This window comes from Hylobates moloch, unplaced genomic scaffold (genome assembly GCF_009828535.3).
Source record: "Hylobates moloch isolate HMO894 unplaced genomic scaffold, HMol_V3 SCAFFOLD_18, whole genome shotgun sequence".
Classification (NCBI taxonomy): domain Eukaryota; kingdom Metazoa; phylum Chordata; class Mammalia; order Primates; family Hylobatidae; genus Hylobates; species Hylobates moloch.
In genome coordinates, this window is record NW_026652293.1 from 38,815,898 (window position 1) to 38,838,941 (window position 23,044).

The window sequence follows — 23,044 nt, forward strand, 5'->3', positions numbered from 1 at the left end:
GCCACTTTGGTAGTAAACTGTATAAGCCTTTCAGAATTACGTTTTAAAGGAGGTTTAAAAATATACATATTTCTGAGTCCCATCCCAGAATTATTGAGAAGTTCAAACTTATGGTGGTGGGGGTGAGGAGCACACAGTGCTTGTGAAGCACCTCAAACTGGTCTACAGATTAGTTTTGGGGAACTAATAGTCCAGAATTCTACTTGGCAGTCTAATATTTAGAATTTTGAATATTCTGTTGGATGCCTTTATTGTTTATTTCTTCTAATAGAAAAGTTAAAACTGCATGGGCACTCACCCACATGGAAATACTTGCAACACGATATGTATCATTTTTACCTTTCCCCCAAAACTTTATGTACTATTGCTACCGGAACTTGTACTGTCTTTATTCTTTAAGCATTGATCTCCTATATTTGTCAAACATTGAGCTAAGCTGTAGGGACACTAAAGCTATTAAATCAGTTTATAGTATGTCTCCTCAAGTAGCTTATGATGTTGCTGAGAAAACAGACAAATTATAAATACAGGTAAGCACAAAGTGCTATAAAAAGAATTGATCATTTGTTTTAAGAAGGAAGTAATATGAAGTTATTTTGGTGATATACGTTTTCCCTGTTTTATGAGAAGTAGAAATATTGATGCTATATTGGAAATACAAGAATGTGGCTTTTAGGTTAGTCAAATGTGTTTATATAGTAAACCTTATAGTTTAAAATTTTTAATTTTAGCGGTAACTCTGGAAAAAGGTGATACTGTTACTTAAGCCACAAAACCCAAACTGGATACCAAGTACTACCTCTTTAATTCTAATTTGCCATTCTGGTATTAGTATTAAAGAAATAATAGATTCAACTGGTGTTCTCTTACTTATGCATTGCTTACAAGGTGTCTTCAAAGCTTTACTCATTACCGAATCCAAGCGTTCTGGTGTCCTTGAGGCTGGATTTTCTGCGAATCATCTGCAGTCATGAGCACTATGTTACATTAAACTTACCCTGCAGCTTACTTACTCCACCTGCATCTCCATCACCTTCTGTTTCTTCTGCAACATCTCAGGTATGCAAATTGTGTGAATATACATGTATTTAAAGTCACTTTTGTGAAGAATAATTTTAAACAACGGAAAAATAACACTTATTGAATATGATAGGCTCAGTTCTGAGTGCTTTGTAAGTATTAAGTCATTTAATCCTCAGAATAACTCTAAGAAGGCAAGTTCTGTTATTATACCCATTTTGCAGATTAGAAAAACAGAAACACAGAAAGGTCACTGAGTAAAAAGTGGCAGAGCCAAGCTTTGAACCAAGGCTTTGTTCTAGAGCCCAAGTTCTATTTTTTTTTTTTTGAGATGGAGTCTTGCCCTTTCTCCCAGGCTGGAGTGCAGTGGCATGATCTCGGCTCACTGCAACCTCCGCCTCCAGCGTTCAAGCGATTATCCTGCCTCAGCCTCCCGAGTAGCTGGGACTACAGGTGTGCGCCACTACGCCCAGCTAATTTTTGTATTTTTAGTAGAGACGGGGTTTCACCATGTTGGTTGTCCAGGATGGTCTCGATCTCTTGACCTCTTGATCCGCTGGCCTCAGCCTCTCAAAAGTGCTGGGATTACAGGCATGAGCCACCGCTCCTGGCCGAGCCCAAGTTCTTAACCACTGTTTTATATTCCTTTCATAGACTTAATGCACATGTGAATGAATTCACCTAAATAAACTCACTAATTTAGATGTTTTCACAAATTGGGTTCTCTTGAAGCAGACACCAAGAATGAGTTTCAAATGCAAGATGTGTTTTAGAGATCAATACCTGTGAAAGGAAGTGGGGGATGAAGCATAATTGAACAGAGGAAGAAGTCAAACTGCAGTGGAGGCATGACAAAGCCCTGCTTAACTCTCTTGTATCCAGAAACCCCGAAGGAAACTAGATGAAAATTGGTGGGTTTTTCAGTGGGTGGCACTTGACTTCAACAGCTAGTAGGTTCTCTGTAGATGAAAAAGTGTTATTGTAGCAGTTAATATGTATGTCCTCTTTTATAAATTGAGATTAAGAGATTTTGTGGGAAAACTGGCTAGCCATATGTAGAAAGCTGAAACTGGATCCCTTCCTTACACCTTATACAAAAATTAATTCAAGATGGATTAAAGACTTAAATGTTAGACCTAAAACCATTAAAATCCTACAAGAAAACCTAGGCAATACCATTCAGGACATAGGTGTGGGCAAGGACTTCATGTCTAAAACACCAAAAGCAATGGCAACAAAAGCCAAAATTGACAAATGGGATCTAATTAAACTAAAGAGCTTCTGCACAGCAGAAGAAACTACCACCAGAGTGAACAGGCAACCTACAGAATGGGAGAAAATTTTTGCAACCTACTCATCTGACAAAGGGCTAATATCCAGAATCTACAATGAACTCAAACAAATTTACAAGAAAAAAACAAACAACCCCATCAAAAAGTGGGCAAAGGACATGAACAGACACTTCTCAAAAGGAGACATTTATGCAGCCAAAAAACACATGAAGAAATGCTCATCATCACTGACCATCAGAGAAATGCAAATCAAAACCACAGTGAGATACCATCTCACACTAGTTAGAATGGCCATCATTAAAAAATCAGGAAACAACAGGTGCTGGAGAGGATGTGGAGAAATAGGAACACTTTTACACTGTTGGTGGGACTGTAAACTAGTTCAACCATTGTGGAAGTCGTGTGGCGATTCCTCAGGGATCTAGAACTAGAAATACCATTTGACCCAGCCATCCCATTACTGGGTATATACCCAAAGGACTATAAATCATGCTGCCATAAAGAGACATGCACACGTATGTTTATTGTGGCACTATTCACAATAGCAAAGAGTTGGAACCAACCCAAATGTCCAACAATGATAGACTGGATTAAGAAAATGTGGCACATATACACCATGGAATACTATGCAGCCATAAAAAATGATGAGTTCATGTCCTTTGTAGGGACACGGATGAAATTGGAAAACATCATTCTCAGTAAACTATCGCAAGGACAAAAAACCGAACACCGCATGTTCTCACTCATGGGTGGGAATTGAACAATGAGAACTCACAGGAAGGGGAACATCACACTCCAGGGACTGTTGTGGGGTTGGGGGAGAGGGGAGGGACAGCATTAGGAGATATACCTAATGCTAAATGACAAGTTAATGGGTGCAGGAAATTAACACGGCACATGGATACATATGTAACAAACCTGCACATTGTGCACATGTACCCTAAAACCTAAAGTATAATAATAAAAGTTAAAAAAAAATAAATAAAAACACACACACAAAAAAAGAGATTTTGTGGTTTTAGTATCAGAGAAGCCTATATTTTCCTTTGTCCAGTGAAATACTCTTTCTACTGTATTATTTCTGAGGCAAGGAGGCTACTTTTTTTAAGCTCTTAATTTCTAAAGTGAAAGTTAATCTTAATACTTCTTAATTTTGTTTTCAATATATTTAATTCCTGAATAGGATTCTGTAGGTGATATCTCATATGCGTGATTTAAAGAACAAAATTTAAACTTCAGCTAGAAAGACTAGAAAACATCAAAGAGTACCCACAACTTTTCATTTTATCTTTGTAAAAAAATCTTCTGGATCAGTCTATTTTTCCACAAACTCTTCAGTCTAGCTAGCATGCCCTTAATCTAATAGATGAGGCTGGCCTTTTTCTTTCTTTCCCTATCCTCTGCCAAAAATACAGCTACACAAAGACAGATTAATCATAAATATAGTTGCTAACACCCTTAAGGAAACATATTTGTTTATATCTAATTCCTTACTGAACATCTCTTTCAGCCAGGAAATGCTCATAGAATTTCTTCTGTTATCTTGTTGCCCACTTTCTCAGCTAGCTACATAATTTTCAGATTCTTTTAGATAACAGAGACATCACTCTTTTTTGAAAGGCTAAGAAGAGTTTTATATTGTCATTAGGAGATGATTTTGCCATAGAGAAGTGTGAAATCCATTGTTGCAGTAAGAAACCCCACATGAGTCCTGAATATGGACTGTATCTTGGAGAATGCTATAATATTTAAAGTATTAAGACGTTAAAAAAAAAACTCAGTAGACAACAAAGTGATGGTAATTTTCCAGAGATAGTATATTCTGTGAAAAACAATTGTACTGATGTTTGGAATTTCTCTGGAAACCAATAGCCTTGACTATGAATATTTCTCTTGTACTTTGGGGTAAGTGCATACTATGTCATTTGGATTTAGTTGCTTCTTTTTTCCATCAGAGTGTGATATTGAAAAGTGGCTAAGAGAATAAAGGGGAAAATATATAGGAAACTATATGTGAGGAAAGAAATGTAAAATAATTTTCAATGATTAATTTCTATAATAAAGTAATTAACTTAATAAAGCGATCTCATCATAGTTACCTGTCCCAAAAGTCCGAAAAGTTGCTTTGTCTTCGGTGTTAGTAATATAAAATAAACTACGCTAGGAAAAAGTATTTCATTTCTTATATTGCTCTGTCTGTAGGATGTTTTGTTGCACTGCTGTTATAGTCTTGTTCTGCCTCACTCTCCAACAGAGTTCTGGATTTTCTACGAATGTACAAGACCAAAAGATTGCAAATATGTTTGAATTGTCTGTGCCTTTCCGCCAACAGCATTATTTGGCAGGACTTGTGTTAACAGAGCTGGCTGTCATTTTAGACCCTGATGCTGAAGGGTGAGTAGACCAGTTTTTACCTTGTAGAATATGAGTTTGATTTTAAACAGTGGACAGAAGTATTCCACTCACATTTCCTGAGGATTAGGAGAATAATCTTTCACACTCTTTTTCTACTTCCATCTTCACTAAGTTTCTCATTTATGTTATTTATCTGTTTAATCAATTTTATGAAAGGCTTTTTCTCATATTTTGTCACCTCTGAGTTTGGGATTTGTCTTAAAATTGGTGGCGTATCATGATTCATTTAGTAGCATTCTTTTTCTTCTTAATAGTATATAAAACAAATTATGCATATTAGTAGATAGATTTGTTGATATAAAGTAAATGCTTGTCATTTGAGGAAAATGGTATTTTATTTGATTCCTTGTCAGGAAAATTTATCTTTTTTTGTTTGTTTGTTTGAGGTAGAGTCTTGCTCTGTCACCCAGGCTGGAGTGCAGTGGCAGGATCTCAGCTCACTGCAACCTCTGCCTCCTGGGTTCAAGCGATTCTCCTGCCTCAGCCTCCCAAAGCTGGATCTGCAGGCACACGTCACCACACCTAGCCAATTTTTTTCTTTTTGTAGTAGAGATGGGGTTTCACCATGTTGTCTGGGCTGGTCTCAAACCCTGACCTCAAGTGATCACCACCTCAGCCTCCCAAAGTGCTGGGATTACAGGTGTGAGCCACTGTGCCTGGCCAAAAATTTATAATTTGCCATCATACTATGTAGCATTTTATTTCAAAAATTGCCCTATAAACAAATATCTTTAGGTTTTAAAAACTTCCAAAGTTGTGTACATTTTTAAAGGATGTTTGGAAATTGATGTAGTTAGAAAAGTATATTGTTTGATGATGTGATTTTTTGTTTGTTTTGTTTTTTTTGAGAATAGGTCTCACTCTGTCACCCTCACCCAGGGTGGGCAACAGTGGCATGATTTCAGCCCGCTGTAACCTCTGCCTCCCAGGCTCAAGCAATTCTTCTGTCTCAGCCTTCTGAGTAGTTGGGACTACAGGCGCATGCCACCACACCTGGCTAATTTTTGTAATTTTAGTAGAAACGGGGTTTTGCCATGTTGGCCAGGCTGGTCTCCCAACTCTTGGCCTCAAGTGATCAGCCCGCCTCGGCCTCCCAGCATGCTGGGATTATAGGCGTGAGCCACGGCACCGACCTGATGATTTGAATTTATAGACATAGCTTGATATAGCCAGGTGCAGTGGCTCATACCTGTAATCCCAGCACTTTGGGATGCCAAGACAGTCAGATCACTTGAGGTCAGGAGTTCGAGACCAGCCTGGCTGACATGGCAAAACTCCATCTCTACTAAAAATAACAAAAATCATCCACGCATGGTGGCTTGTGTCTGTAATCCCAGCTGCTCGGGAGGCTGAAGCATGAGAATTGCTTGAATCCGGGAGGCAGAGGTTGCAGTGAGCCAAGATCACACCACTGCACTGCATCCTGGGTGATAGAGCAAGACTTCATCTCAAAAAAAAAAAAAAAAAAAGCTTGATATGTTGTGGTCCAGCATCTCATATGGGGTATGTCCATCTTAATAGTATGACCATAACTCATTTGGGTAATAATGGCTTAAAATTTTTTTTTCGTAGTAGGAATAATAGAAGTTTATAATGCAGTTTAGCCTCATGCAATACCTCCAGAGAACAAAAAGAGATACTTTAAATAGGTTTTTACAAGGGTCCGCTGATATATTTATTGAATGAATAAAAGAGAAGGTATATCAAGTTCTTAGCAGTATGTCGGGGCATAGTCAATACCGAATAAATTGTGAAAGGCCAGATCTGCAAGTGAAAGACGTGTGTTTTTTGTAATGGCAACTTCCTAAGTTTGGAATCTATTTTAAAGAAGTAGTTTTTCACTCTGTGTTCTAAACAGAACTGTAGGGTCCTGAAGAGGTGCTTAATGGGTTTCTGTGTAGATTGGGGTGGGCAGTGTGTGCAGACTTTGGAGTATAAGAGGGCAAACTAAATGGGTGAAACTCTGGGCCTTCCACCCCTGCTTGGTGCCACTTTTGTATTTTGCCATTTGACAAATGACTATGATGTCATTAAAAAAATAATAAAGTAATCTGTTATTTGGGGAAAAACCACTAAAAACAACTTATCTAAACATACTAGCTTTTTAAAATAACTGGTATAGCTCACTCATTTGAATCTGTATTTTCAGTATTTTTAGTTGGTATATGAAGGTGTTTTTGGTTACAATAAGTAGAAAATTCTTCCTCCAGCTGGCTTTATTAAAGGAAGGAAATTTACTATTTCAAAATTGGAAGAAAGATAGGATTTTTATTATTTATTATTTAATATTTTTGGTTTTAAGGGGCAGACAGTTTAATAGGCAAGAAAGAGGAAATAAATAAGAAAACGGCTCCCTGATATAGAGGGAGGGGGGGCTCCGAACAGATAAACCGCCAGAAAGATAGGTTTTTAGCACAGTAATATCATCAGCTCAGTGATACCATCATGATTCCAGTTCTTTACATTTCTTACCTCTGCTAGAAGTGTCAGCTTTATCCTAAGACTGGAGCCTCTCATGACTGCAAGATAGTCTTGCGTATAGTTGCCATATAGAGGTTCTTAAGGCCCTGTGTATCTGGCTCTTGTCTACTCCTGCCACTCTCTTCCTCCTCATATACTAAGATCTAACCATGCTGGCCTACTTTCTGTTTCTCTAATGCGCCAAGCTCATTCCCACCTTCAGGCGTTTGCACTTGGATTTTTCTCTTGAAGCAATGTTGAACAGCCGTGAGATGTTCACATATGCTTGTGGTTCTTCAGGTATCTGTTCAAACAGCATCTTCTCAGTGAGATTTTCATTGACCACCTAACCTAAATTACAGTCATGCTGGCCAGGCACAGAGGCTCATGCCTGTAATCCCAACACTTTGCGAGGCTGAGGCAGGAGGATTGCTTGAGTCCAGGAGTTCAAGACCAGCCTAGGCAACATAGTGAGACCCTGTCTGTACCAAAAATTTTTTTTTAATTAGCCATACGTGGTGGTGCATGCCTACAGTCCCAGCTACTCAGGAGGCTGAGGAGGGAGGATCACTTAAGTCCAAAATGTCAAGGCTGCAATGATCACACCACTGTATTCCAGCCTGGGTGACAGACTGAGACCCTGTCTCAAGAAAAATAAATAGGCCTGGCATAGTGGCTCACACCTGTAATCCCAGCACTTTGGGAGGCTGAGGTGGGTGGATCACTTGAGGTCAGGAGTTTGAGACCAGCCTGGCCAACATGGTAAAACCCCATCTCTACTAAAAATACAAAAATTACTTGGGCGTGGTGCTGCTTGCCTCTAATCCCAGCTACACGGGAGGCTGAGGCATGAGAATCACTTGAAGCTGGGAGGCGGAGGTTACAGTGAGCCAACATCACGCCACAGCCTAGGCAACAGAGCAAGACTCTGTGTTATAACTAACAGCCATGTTGCCCTTGTCACAATCATTCTTAGCCATGTAACCCTGTTTTAGTTTCTACAAGGCACTTATCTGAAATTTGCTTGTTTATGATCTGTCCTCTCACAGTAGAATGTGAGCATGTGAGGGCATGAGAACAGGCACCTTGTCTTTCTTGTTCAGTACTGTATTCCCAGTGCCTTAGTATTATGTCTGGCACAAAGTGGACACTTGCTAATGTATGTTAATTTGATGAATGAATGATTAACTTTAAGAAACTCATATCTCATCTTTAAATTTTACTGTCTTGGGAGGTATATAGATTATATGCAGCATTGTCTTAGAGAGATCCTTGAGAGGAATGTTTGTCTTTTAATCCACATGCTTGCTATGTGATCAAGAATAATTCCTTAAGTGGCAATAATATGTTCTATAATTAATGAAAGATTTGCTCTTTAGAAACTTTCATTATAATTAGAAAGTTAAGACTGCAAAACAGTACACTATGATTAAATGTTAGTTTTGTAGTACATGGTTCTTTAGAAGATGAGAGGATTTATATTCCTTTATTGTAGCATTTATAAAGAATTGAAGAATTCTTTGAAGTATCGAAGAATTATTATTTTTGTGTCTGTTTCTCTCTTGCTAAAGTGAGCTCCTTAAAAATGGGGAATGTCTTATCTTCAACATCTAGAATAGGATATTACAGATCTTGTATTAATATATATTTAATAACTGAATGGGATTGAGCAATGTAAGCATATGAAAAGGCTTTATGAAGACAGGTGGATAGAGTTTAGATAGATTGAAGTATGAGTATGGTAGCTGCTGAGAGATAAGGAATACCTTTGGCAATCATTAGTGCTGATACAGGAAGTCAAAGAGGAGAACATGAAAAGCAATTGGCCAGAATCTAAGTCCTGGGAATAATGATGGGGAATCTGGGGAAGGCGGGAACTACTGGAGAAAATCCTGAGAAGAGAATATATAAGATGACAAAGTGTCAAGTGGAGCTGGAGAATGAGATCTGAGATAGGTTCACTAGATGTGGTTCTTGGCAATGTTTAAATGTATACTTTCCACCCACCAACCCTCCCTATACCCACTAGTCAATAAAAGGGAAACATTATTGAGGCCCCAGGGCCATGGGGCTTGGGCAGGAGGCCACCCAGTGGGAGAAGGAGGAGCCAGGGGAGGTGTCTTATTTGACCTTCTTTTGGGGGCGCAGCATGTTTTGTGGCTGTACTTCTTGCAGCAATTACGGCACAGGGGTGCAGGTGAGCATAACTCTTGAGGCAGATCATCTTGTCACAGTTGTGTTTCTGAGCGAGCTGGTGCAAGCAAGGCCCAGTGGTGCCACCTCACAGGCAAAGCACCAAGTGCAGGCAGACTCTTTCTGGATGTTGTAGTCTGAGTGTGTGGCCATATCTCAGCTGTTTGCTTTCATGTGTTTTAAGCCGCTATAAAAGTATACTTTATGATTAAAGAACTGGAAGAAAGAAGAAAGAATCTCCATCTAGATTTCACATACAGCTTTGTAAAATGGCAGATACAATCAAGGGCTCTGGAAGAAGACTACGTGTTTTCTAATCTCAACTTTTTAAAGTGATGATGTATTTTCAAGATAGGAAAGGCATATTTGAAGAAAGAAGGGAAGAACCTAACGAGGGGAGACATTGAAGCTGTTGAAAAAAGATGGGGTACGTCCCATCAATACCTAATTTATTGAGAGTTTTTAGCATGAAGGGTTGTTGAATTTGGGGTGGGGGGTGGGGGGGGGGGCGGGGACAGCATTAGGAGATATACCTAATGCTAAATGACGAGCTAATGGGTGCAGGAAATCAACATGGCACATGGATACATATGTAACAAACCTGCACATTGTGCACATGTACCCTAAAACCTAAAGTATAATAAAAAATAAAAATAAAAAATAAAAAAAAAAAGAAAAAGAAAAAAGATGGGGTTCATTGAACATATGGAGAAATTATTTTCTGTGAGAAGGTACACTTTTTCTGAGACAAAAAGGAAAGACTATTTGTGAGCTATAAAGATGGAATTGTGTTAAAAGACCTGGCCAGAGCAAATTCAGAATGCTCTTCTTTCCTAAGTTGGAAGTAAGGTCTTCTGTTGTGATTGATAGTAAGAGGCTTAAGGAGAGAGAGTGAGATCTGAAACTACTAGTGGATGCAGCATAAAGGGCCAGTTAAAGTTGGAGTAGATGAATTTTAAATTAGAATGATTTGCATAGTTAAAGTGCTGTCAGCTTAAGAAGAGACAAAAATGTTTAAGTGAAAGTGACCCTTGTTAGTGTATTAGCCCATTTGAAACTGAGGGGGATTGGGAGTCTAAAAAAGTTGTAAGGGCCCAAATGAGGTATATTAGTAAAGAAGTGCAGTTTAAAAAGAGATGTCAAAGGCAACCCCAGCCTGTGGGCTACATAATCCATTAGGTAGGGGATTTTTCTTTCAGAAAAAGGGCATAATTTATTTTTGGTAAATGTGAAAAGATCTGATTTGATGAAATAACATTTACAGCATTTTAAAATTTACCTTGTTTAGCTTCAAAATGTAACTATAAGTAGTCTTAGTTTCTTTATATTCAAATACACTAATAAGGAGTTAATATAAAAATATTCAGATTTACTTCTAAGTGAATTTGTATAGCATTTCCTTTTCTTCAATTCTTATTTTACACATTTTTTACATTTGTATACATTTATTTTAAAATGAGAAATGTTTTATAGGAATGGAATGCATGCAAATATATGACAAAGGTAAGAAATTGAACAAAATTTATTCAATACCATGACTTACTGTTTGTTTTAAAGATGTTAGCTAATCTCTGTGGCCTTACTGCTTTTTCTTGTCTTCTTCTTTTTAAATAGACTGTTTGGATTGCATAAGAAAGTCATCAATATGGTACACAATTTACTCTCCAGTCACGACTCAGACCCGCGGTACTCTGACCCCCAGATAAAGGCTCGAGTGGCCATGTTGTATCTACCTCTGATTGGTATTATCATGGAAACTGTACCTCAGCTGTATGATTTTACAGGTACGTAGTATAATTAAGACAAATTTTAAAGGCAAATCTCAATGTTTAAAAGTATTAGAAAATATCTCAAGGATGAAGATCTTATTTTAGGAAAATAAGAATTGTGCACTGATAAAAGTAAACTGTAAATATTTAACTATATTGCCAGAAAACCTTTGACTATGTGAGAGAATTCAGTGTAAGATTGCTTTAAGTAGTTCTTATGATGAATTTAAAAATAATGATTTTATAGCAATTCTGTACCTACATCTTAGGAAATGTTTGTGTGAACATGCAGTATACATCTGAAAAAATACAAGAAAACTTGACAGATGTTTACCACCGTCAGTTTTGACTTGATTCATGTATATAAAATTGAAATGAATATTCACTTGAATATCAGGAATTATATTTATTGCTAACACCAGGTTAATAAGTTGAAGTGGTATTACTTCTTCAAAACTAGAACCTACAGAGTTTTATTGCTCTTGCTTTCCATATTTAGAATTTACTTAAATACAGAATTTAGTTTGCAACAGTATTTTCTTTAGGGCAAATGAGGGAATTTAAACTAGCAATTAGCCCAATAGCTTCCAGTTTAGTAAAACAGAAACAATCCTGAGTATCTAATGTGTATTAAGAACTTCGACAGGTGCTGGTGTTGCAAAGATAACCAACTATTTGCCTTTAAGAGACTGATTGTTGAGCAGTCTTTCTAGTATTTTGATCACTAAAATGAATTTCCTTACCTGAAGGCAGAAATGTTTATATTCTTATATCTTCTTTGACTAGCAAGTTAATGTTCTCTATAAACTATAAATTATTACCATAGCAATGAGTTACTGTTAAAGATATTTAAAATACTATCTAAAAGAAGTAAATCTAATAACTATTACATGTTAACAGGTTATTCTTTTAAAGAATAGTGGAGAATAGGAAAAAGAATTAGTTCAGCTAAACAGTTTTATTTATTTTTTTGGATTATTTTTCTTTAGAAACTCACAATCAACGAGGAAGACCAATTTGTATAGCCACTGATGATTATGAAAGTGAGAGTGGAAGTATGATAAGCCAGACCGTTGCCATGGCAATCGCAGGGACATCGGTCCCTCAACTAACAAGGCCTGGCAGTTTCCTCCTCGCGTCAACGGTAAAAACAATCCTCCTACAGAATTTTTTTTTCTAGAAAGACAAATATTTACTAGGATATGCTCTTAAATATATGAGATGATTGTATCAGCTGATGCAAAAGTGTTCAGTTTTATTTATGAAAGCATTAAAGTTCCCAGAATATTAACTGTCTTCTACCAAACAGTTTTAAAAATGATTACCTCAAGGTTTATGGGAGAAAGCCTTGTATTCTGTCATTCAGAATTTGGAAAATTGCCTCATTATAGATAGTTCATTTCTTTTTTTTTTTTTTTTAACTTTAAGTTTTAGGGTACATGTGCACAACGTGCAGGTTAGTTACATATGTATACATGTGCCATGTTGGTGTGCTGCACCCAGTAACTCATCATTTAACATTAGGTATATCTCCAAATGCTATCCCTCTCCCTCCCCCCACCCCACAACAGGCTCCGGTATGTGATGTTCCCCTTCATGTGTCCAAGTGTTCTTATTGTTCAGTTCCCACCTATGAGTGTGAACATGCGGTGTTTGTTTTTTTTGTCCTTGGAATAGTTTGCTGAGAATGATGGTTTCCAGCTTCATCCATGTCCCTACAAAGGACATGAGCTCATCTTTTGTTATGGCTGCGTAGTATTCCATGGTGTATATGTGCCACATTTTCTTAATCCAGTCTATCACTGATGGACATTTGGGTTGGTTCCAAGTCTTTGCTATTGTGAACAGTGCTGCAATAAACATACGTGTGCATGTGTCTTTGTTGCAGCATGATTTATAATCCTTTGGAATAGTTCATTTCTTAATTTTTTTAAACCCGTTTTATTCTTTATCAGCCCTAAGAAAGATTCTCAGTCATTTGAGGATTTTTTTAATCTGTGAAGATTTATACTTTTTTATGTTTTGAAAACACTTGATATTTACTATGCCCCTGAACTTTCCCCCTCTTAAAGGCAGAAGGATCGGGGCAGGAAGGAACCAAATTGCCAATAGAGCAAGATCAAGTTCTAAAGGTTTTAAATGATATTTTTTTCCAGAAAAATGCAGTAATATTTAAGGAAACTGCCCTACTTGACAATTTTATAGCTTTATTAAGATATTATTTACATATCCAAAAATTCACCTATTGTAAGTGTATATACCTTAATGGTTTTTAGTATATTTACGGAGTTGCGCAGTTATCACCACAAGCTAATTTTAGAACATTTCCAACACCCTGAAAAGATTCCTTATACCTACTAGCAGTCACTCCTACCCCAGCACTAGAGAGTGACTAACCTACTTCTATCTGTATAGAATTGCCTATTCTGGACATTTTATATAAATGAAATTATTTACTATATGATCTTTTGTGTTTGGATTCTTTCACTAAGCATAAGTTTTTGAGGTTGTGTATGTATCAATACTTCTTTCCTTTTTTATTGCCAAATAGTATTCCACTGTATTGATACACCAAAGTTTGTTTATCCATTTGTCCGTTGATGAACAGCTGTATCATTTCCACTTTGGGGCTGTTAGGAATAATGCTGCCACAAACATTTATGTACAAGTCTGTGTCCACATATGTTTTCATCTCTCTTAGGTAGACACCTAAGAGTGGATTTGCTAGATTATATGGTACTTCTGTGTTTAACATTTTTAGAGACTTCTAAACTCTTTTTTTTTTCGGATGTGGCTGTACTATTTTTCATTCTCATCAGCAATGAATAATAATTTCTGTTCTCCAAATCCTCATCAACACTTGTTATTATCTGTCTTTTTGATTAGGACACCTTTAGTGATTGTAAATTGGAACTTCACTGTAGTTTTGATTTGCATTTCCCTAACAACCTACAGATGTTGAACATCTTTTTGTGTGCTTATTGGCACGTTGTTTTGTATATCTCCTTGGAGAAAAGTCTATTCAAATCTTTTGTCATTGGTCAGGTGCAGTGGCCCACACCTGTAATCCCAGAAATTTAGGAGACTGAGGTGGGAGGATTGCTTGAGCTCATAAGTTTGAGACCAGCCTGGGGGACTTGACAAAACTGTTTCTATCCAAAACCACAAAAAGTAGCCGGGCATGGTGGCATGTGCCTACTGTAGTCCCAGCTACCTGGGAGGCTAAGGTGGGAGGATCATTTGAGCCTGGGAGGTGGAGGTTGCAGTGAGCCAAGATTGTGCCATTGCACTCCAGCCTGCACAACAGAGCAAGACCCTGTCTCAAAAGAAAAAAAAGGTTGCTATTTTAAGATTTCTTAAGAGTTCTTTATGTATTCTGGATTTGTAAAATAATCAGCTATCTGATTTACAAATACTTTCTCCCTTCCTATGGATTATCTTTTTACTTTCTTGATGGTGTCATTTGAAGTGTGAAAGTTTTTAATGAATTCCAGTGTATCACTTTTTTTTATCAATTGCACTTTTGGTGACATTCTACCTATAAAATAATACAATAAAGTACATGTACAAAATGTAATAATAAAGTAAACAGCAGCATATCCACTGCTCAGTTTAAGAAATCAGACATTACAGCCTGGTAATGTTTGAAGCTACCAATGGCCTTCCTCAATTTGATCTCTCCCTCCTCTGAGAATGACCATTGTTCTCAATTGTATTAACCTTTTTATTTTTTTAACTTTTCTTTTGTGAAGTATACTACATATGACAAAGTACATAAAACATAAATGAATGAGGTTTTAAAACATTAGAAAATAAACAGCTGTGTAATTACCACTCAGGTCAAAAACAAGAACATTGGCTACCATCCAGAAATTCTTAGCATGCCCTTTCTCAACCACAGCAACCCACCAAACTCACTGTCCTGATTAATGATATAATTGCATAATTTTGTTTAGAGTTTTACCATCTAGGCCAAGCATGGTGGCTCACACCTATAATCCCAGCGTTTTGGGAGGCCAAGGTGGGCAGATCACTTGAAGTCAGGAGTTCGAGACCAGCCTGGCCAACATGGTAAAACCTGATCTCTACTAAAAAATACCAAAAAATTAGCCAGACATGGTGGTGGGCGCCTGTAATCCCAGCTACTCAGGAAGCTAAGGCAGGAGAATCACTTGAACTTGGGAGGCGGAGTTTGCAGTAAGCCGAGATTGCACCACTGCACTCCAACCTGGGCAACAGAGCAAGACTCTGTCTCAAAAAAATGTATAGATAGATAGAGAGTTTTACCATCTAAGTTTGCATTTTAAAATACTATAGTTTATAATATTTTATATATATATATATATATAGTTTGTTTGTTTGTTTGTTTGGTTTGGTTTGGTTTTTTGAGACGGAGCCCTGCACTGTAGCCCAGGTAGGCTGGAGTGCAGTGGCACGATCTTGGCTCACTACAACCTCTGCCTCCTAGGTTCAAGCGATTCTCTTGTCTCAGTCTCCCGAGTAGCTGGGATTACAGGTGACTGCCATCACGCCTGGCTAATTTTTGTATTTTTAGTAGAGATGGGGTTTCACCATGTTGGCCAGGCTGGTCTCAAACTCCTGACCTCAGTTGATCCACCTGCCTCAGCCTCCCAAAGTGCTGGGATTATAGGCATGAGCCACCACGCCCTGCCAAAATACTGTAGTTTAGTTTTATATTATGTTTTTAGTATTCATTAATGTTATGAAATGTAGCTGTAATTCACTGATTTTCATTTCAGTATGGTATTCCATTGTCTAACTATAAATCAGTTTATTTGCCCATTCTATTGATAGGTGCATGAATGGTTTCTGATCCTTGGTTATTGCAAATAGCAATTTTGCAGACTTTCTTTTGCGTATATCCTGCATGCATATATATACTTTTATTTAGGGTATTTTCTAGAAGTGGAATTTGTTGGGTCATAGACCATGGGTATCTTAATCTATACCAGGTAATGGCCAACTGTTTTCCAGAGGGCGTACCTTAATTTATACTAAACACGTATAATATGAAAGTTCTCATTCCTTCACATGTTCATCAATACTTAGAGAATTGTCAGATTTTTAAATTTTTGCCAATCTGGTCATTTATAGTTGAATCTCATTTTAGCTTTTATTTCCCCGAAGACTTATGAGGTGTGCATTTTTCCGTATGTGTGATTGACCATTTGGATTCTCTTTTTTGAAGTATCTAGAGTTCTTTGCTTGTTTTACATTTGGTTGTTTGCTTTTGTTTAATGATTTTTAGGACTTTGTACTAGATCAAGTGCATTGTCAGTTATAAGTGGTTCAAATATTTCTTCTCTGTGGCTTGTTGTTTTACCCATTTAATGGTGAATTTGGTGGTTAGAATGCCTAATTTTATTTTACTTTTTATTTATTTATGTATTTATCTTGGAGACAGAGTCTTGCTCTGTCGCTCAGGCTGGAGTGCAGTGGCACAATCTCGGCTCACTGCAAGCTCCACCTCCCAGGTTCACACCATTCTCCTGCCTCAGCCTCCTGAGTAGCTGGGACTATAGGCGCCCGCCACCATGCCCGGCTAATTTTTTGTATTTTTAGTAGAGATGGGGTTTCACCATGTTAGCCAGGATGGTCTCAATCTCCTGACCTCGTATTCTGCCTGTCTCGACCTCCCAAAGTTCTGGGATTACAGGCGTGAGCCATCATGCCCGGCCTAGAATGCCTGATTTTAATATACTTAAATTTAGCCTTGCAGCTAATATTTTCTGTATCTTATTTAAGAAATTTTTTTCTGTTTCAGAATTTTGAAGGTATTCTGTGTTACATTCGAAATTTTTTTTGTTCTTCCTTTTACATTTAATTTTAAAATTAAAATCTACCTGAAATAGATTTTTTTATATACAGTATAAGTTGGGAGTCCAGGTTCATTTGTTTATTTATTTGTATTGCATATTATGCCAGATTATTTCGGCACCATTTATTAAAAGAATATTTTCCCTATGTCTCTGAAGTACTGCCTCTATATGGTCTACCATGTAGAGAAAGTCATACATTTTTAAAATTTTTCTTGGCTACTTTTTGGCCCTTTGTATATCTATATAAATTTGAAAATCAGCTTGTAAAGTTCCACTAAAATAAATAAAAACCAATAAACCTGTAAAAATTTAATTAAGATTGTATTGAATTATGATTACACTATTGAATCTCCTAATTTTTGAACACAAATCCCCCCATCGTTTAGGCTGCCTTTAGTGTCTTTCAGTACATAAACTTTTTTAGTTTCTACGAAGGAGAACTAGCATATCTTTTGTAGATTTATTATTCGTGCTTGATATTTTTTAATGTTCCTATAAATGGTGTCTTTTTCAAAAATTCTGTTTTCTGTTGATTGCTTTATATGGAAATAGAATCAATTTTTGTACAGAAACAAAATACTCATTATCAAAAAAATTGATTTTTGTACAATGATTTTTATTTCCACAATATAAAATAAATGATAAAGTGAGAAACTAATAACACATTTATAGATTCTTTTTTTCTACACACAATCATGTAATTTGTGAATAATAACAATGTAGTTTCTTCCTGTCAGTATTTTTATATGTGTAATTTATTGTACTGGCTAGTACCTCCACTACGGTGTTGAATAGAAGTGGTGATGTTTGTATCTTTAAAGGTAAAACTTTCAACATGTCATTCTTAAACATATGTTCTGTATGTTTTGGGTTTTTTTTAAGATACCTTCCTTTATTGTGGAAGTCTGTTTCTGTTACTAGTTTACTAAGCATTTTGTTTTTCAGTTATGAATAGTTGAATTGTTATCGAATGCTTTTTCCACATTCATTGAGATGGCTGTATAGTTTTGCTTTTTGGTCTTTTAATGTTGTTTATTTAAATTGATTTTCTAGTGTTAAACCAACATTGAAATCCTGAATTAAACTCAACTTCTTCATAATTGTGTACTAATGGATTTCGTTTGCTAATATTTTGTTAGGATTTGTATATGTATGGTCATAAGATTGCCTGTAATTTTTCTTTCTTATATTCTTTTCAGGTTTTAGAATCAAGGTTAGGCTAGCCAATTAAAATGAGGTAGGGAGTTTTCTCTTTTATTCTCTTCTCTGCAAGTACTTCAGATTAGATTAATCTTATTTCTTCCTGGAATATTTGGAGAACTTACGAAACCATCTGTGCTTGAAGAGTTTTCTTTTTTAAGTTTTAAAATTACTGTTATAATTTATTATCTGTGAGACTATTGAAGTTTTTTTGTTTCTTCTTACATTGATTGTATTTATTTATTTATTTATTTATTTATTTATTTATTTATTTATTTATTTATTTTATTTTTTGAGATGGTGTCTCGCTCTATCACCCAGGCTGGAGTGCAGTGGCATGATCTCGGCCCACTGCAACCTCCGCCTCCTGGGTTCAAGCCATTCTCCTGCCTCGGCCTCCTGAATAGCTGGAATTACAGGCGCCTGCCACTGTGCCTGACTAATTTTTGTATTTTTAGTAGAGACAGGGTTTCACTATGTTGGCCAGACTAGTCTTGAACTCCTGACCTCAGGCGATCCCCCCGCCTCAGTCCCCCAAAGTGCTGGGATTACAGGTGCGAACCACTGCTCCTGGTCTTCTTAACAACTGATTTTTGTAAATTTTATTCTAGTAGAAATGTATTCAAATTTCTTGACTTATAAAGTTATTCAAAATACCTTGTATAATTTTTTAAATGTCTGTATCATCTGTAGTAGATGTAAACTTTTTTCTATGGCTAGAATTTTTTTTTTTTTTTTTTTTTTTTTTTTTTTTTTTTTGAGACGGAGTCTTGCTCTGTCGCCCAGGCTGGAGTGCAGTGGCGCGATCTCGGCTCACTGCAAGCTCCACCTCCTGGGTTCACGCCATTCTCCTGCCTCAGCCTCTCTGAGTAGCTGGGACTACAGGCACCCGCCACCACGCCCGGCTAATTTTTTTGTATTTTTAGTAGAGACGGGGTTTCACTGTGGTCTCGATCTCCTGACCTCATGATCCGCCCACCTCGGCCTCCCAAAGTGCTGGGATTACAAGCGTGAGCCACCGCGCCTGGCTATGGCTAGATTTTTGTACCTTTTCTTGTCTTTATCAATCTTGCCAGACAGTCGAAATGTATTGTTAGTCTTTATAAAGAACCAGTATGGTGGCACTGTTGACCCTCACTTTTTAATGTTTATTATTTACTGTCTTCTGCTTTCTTTGGGTTTACATTCATGTTCTTTTTCTAACTTCTTGAGATAGATGCTTAACTCACTAATTTTCATCCTTTCTTTTTTGATATGTATTTTCAGCCTATGCATTTTTCTTTGGTTGTTTAGTTAAATGCTGTTTATATATAACATTTTTTTTCCTTTTTTTTTTAAATTATACTTTTAAGTTCTGGGATACATGTGCAGAATGTGCAGGTTTGTTACATACGTATACACATGCCGTGGTGGTTTGCTGCACCCCTCAACCCATCAATTACATTAGGTATTTCTCCTAATGCTGTCCCTCCCCTCCCTCCCCACCCCCTGACAGGGCCCAGTATATGATGTTCCCCTTCCTGTGTTCATGTGTTCTCATTGTTCGACTCCCACTTATGAGTGAGAACATGCAGTATTTGGTTTTCTGTTCTGTGTTAGTTTGCTGAGAATGATGGTTTCCAGCTTCATCCATGTCCCTGCAAAGGACATGAACTCATCCTTTTTATGGCTGCATAGTATCCCATGGTGTGTATGTGCCACATTTTCTTTATCCAGCCTGTCATTGGTGGGCATTTGGATTGTTTCCAAGTCTTTGCTATTGTAAATAGTGCCACAGTAAACATACAGGTGCATGTGTCTTTATAGTAGAGTGATTTATAATCCTTTGGGTATATATGCTGGGTCAAATGGTATTTCTGGTTCTAGATCCTTCAGGAATCAGCACACTGTCTTCCACAATGGTTGAACTAATTTACACTCCCACCAACAGTGTAAAAACGTTCCTATTTCTCCACATCCTCTCCAGCATCTGTTGTTTCCTGACTTTTTAATGATCGCCATTCTAACTGGTGTGAGATGGTATCTCATTGTGGTTTTGATTTGCATTTCTGTAATGACCAGTGATGATGAACTTTTTTTCATATGTTTGTTGGCCTCATAAATGTCTTCTTTTGAGAAGTGTCTGTTCATATCCTTTGCCCACCTTTTGATGAGGTTGTTTTTTTCTTGTAAATTTGTTTAAGTTCTTTGTAGATTCTGGATATTAGCCCTTTGTCAGTTGGATAGATTGCAAAATTTTTCTCCCATTCTGTAGGTTGCCTGTTCACTCTGATGATAGTTTCTTGTGCTGTGCAGAAGCTCTTTAGTTTAATTAGATCCCATTTGTCAATTTTGGCTTTTGTTGCCATTGCTTTTGGTGTTTTACTCATGAAGTGTTTGCCCATGCCTATGTCCTGAATGGTATTGCCTAGGTTTTCTTCTAGGGTTTTTATGATTTTAGGTCTTACGTTTAAGTCTTTAATCCATCTTTAGTTAATTTTTGTTTAAGGTGTAAGGAAGTGGTCCAGTTTCAGTTTTCTGTATATGGCTAGCTGGTTCCGAACACCATTTATTAAATAGGGAATCCTTTCCCCATTGCATGTTTTTGTCAGGTTTGTCAAAGATCAGATGGTTGTAGATGTGTGGCATTATTTCTGAGGCCTCTGTTCTGTTCCATTGGTCTATATACCTGTTTTGGTACCAGTACATGCTGTTTTGGTTACTGTAGCCTTGTAGTATAGTTTGAAGTCAGGTAGTGTGATGCCTCCAGCTTTGTTCTTTTTGCTCATTGTCTTGGCTATACAGTTATTTTTTTAAAAAAAACGTGTATCTTATTTATTCAACTTAGTTGCAATCTCTTACATCTTCCCCAAATGGTTTTATCTTCTCTCTCTCTTTTAGCCAGTTAGTCATCCCTTCTTATCGCCTCTAGGATCACACTGCCTGCTACATTCTTCCTTCTGTCATCTGTGACTTCTAAATTGTGAGCTGGGGGAACAAGTTTATCATGATCAATAGGTAGCATTTTCAAGATTCATCTCAGAGTGACTCTGAAGTTCATTATGATTTCTTCTTAGGCCTTTGGGCTATTTAAGAAGTTGTTTTTGTCTTAAATTTTCAGTCATGAAAATTTCTAGATATCCTTTTGTTTCTGATTTTGGCCTAATTAAATGATCAGAGAGCATAACTCTGTATGATATCAGTTTGTTATGTTTGTGGCAACTAGTTTTATGGTCTAGTATATGGTCAGTTTTTGTAAATATCTCATGTATTCTAAAAGAATGAATATTCTTTCATTGTTAGTTACAGCATTCTATGTCCTGTACTCTTGTTGTTTAAATCTTTTTGGTCTCTACTAAATTTTGCATGCTTATTCTAATATCCCACTACAACTGTGGTTTTGTAATTTCTCCTTGTCGTTCTGTCAGATTTGTGTTTCTTTTGAGGCCTGATTATGAAACATTTAACACTTTTACATAATTTTTGGTGGATTGCACTTTCATCTACATGAACTATGATGCTTTTTAAAATTAGTTATAACTACACTAGGTTTTCTTTGCCGTGTGTGTGTGTGTGTGTGTGTGTGTGTATAGCATGACTTTTTCATCCCTTTACTTTCAATATTTTTGTATTATGTTTTAGATATTTCTTTTAAAAACAGCATATAGTTAGATTTTTTCTTGTATCTTAAAAATCTGGTTTGTTAATCACTCTCTTTCACTAGAGTTTCTAATCCATTTACATTTAGTTTAATTAAATTGGATGTATTTAACATTTTGTGTTTTACTTTATGTTGTCTTACCCCATTATAGTTTTTTTTTCTCTCTTTTATTGACTTCTTCTTCTTGTTGTTGTTGCTGTTGTTGAGAAAGGGTCTTACTCTGTCACCCAGGCTGGAGTGCAGTGATGCAGTCTCGGCTCACTGCAGCCTCCGCCTCCCAGGTTCAAGTGATTCTCCCACCTCAGCCTCCTGAGTAGCTGGGATTACAGGTGACTGCCACTGCGCCTGGCTAATTTTTTTTTTTTTTTTTTTTTTTTGAGATGGAGTCTCACTCTGTCACCCAGGCTGGAGTGCAGTGGCGCAATCTCGGCTTACTGCAAGCTCTGCCTCCTGGGTTCATGCCATTCTCCTGCCTCTGCCTCCTGAGTAGCTGGGACTACAGGCGCCCGCCACCATGCCTGGCTAACTTTTTTGTATTTTTTTAGTAGAGATGGGGTTTCACCATGTTAGCCAGGATAGTCTCGATCTCCTGACGTGATCCACCCACCTCACCCTCCCAAAGTGCTGGGATTACAGGCGTGAGCCACCGCACCCAACCAAATTTTTTGTATTTTTAGTAGAGACAAGTTGTACTATGTTGGCCAGGCTGATCTTGAACTCCTGGCCTCAAGTGATCTACCTGACTCAGCCTCCCAAAGTGCTGGGATTACAGGCATGAGCCACCACATCCAGCCAGTTTTGTCTATATTTCTAAACAATATTTTATTTAGCTTCACATATTTTCACCTTTTTATGAGTATATACTATGTGTACTTCTATGACTTGATTTTTTTGTATATGTTTCTAAGAGTCATTTATGTTGATATGTATCGCTGTAGTCTGTAATGTCATAGCAATCCATTAGAAAATATAATTATGTATTCATTCTCTTCTCCAAGGAAGTTTGGGTTGTTTGTAGTTTCGGGCTATTACAGATAAAGATATTATGAATGTTCCTTTACGTCACTCTGTAGAAGAGTTTCACTAAGGTATATACCTAAGAGTGGCATTTTTGGGTTAGAGGTTATGCACATGTTCAGTTTTACTTGGTTAAATTGTTTTCCAGCGTGATTGTAGCAATATATATTCCTTCTAGCAATGAAGAAATATTTGTTG

General features: G+C 37.0%; 1 protein-coding gene across 9 annotated transcripts in view; it reads left to right on the forward strand.

The window, feature by feature from the left end:
• DOCK7 (dedicator of cytokinesis 7) overlaps window positions 1–23,044 on the forward strand; it is a 235,837-nt gene that overhangs the window by 148,775 nt on the left and 64,018 nt on the right. For all 9 annotated transcript variants that reach the window (XM_032136374.2, XM_032136373.2, XM_058430387.1 and 6 more), the window contains 4 exons: window positions 889–1,059; window positions 4,567–4,706; window positions 10,995–11,164; window positions 12,139–12,293. In XM_032136374.2, the coding sequence (XP_031992265.1) occupies window positions 889–1,059; window positions 4,567–4,706; window positions 10,995–11,164; window positions 12,139–12,293 (636 nt within the window). The remainder of the gene's footprint in view (window positions 1–888; window positions 1,060–4,566; window positions 4,707–10,994; window positions 11,165–12,138; window positions 12,294–23,044) is intronic.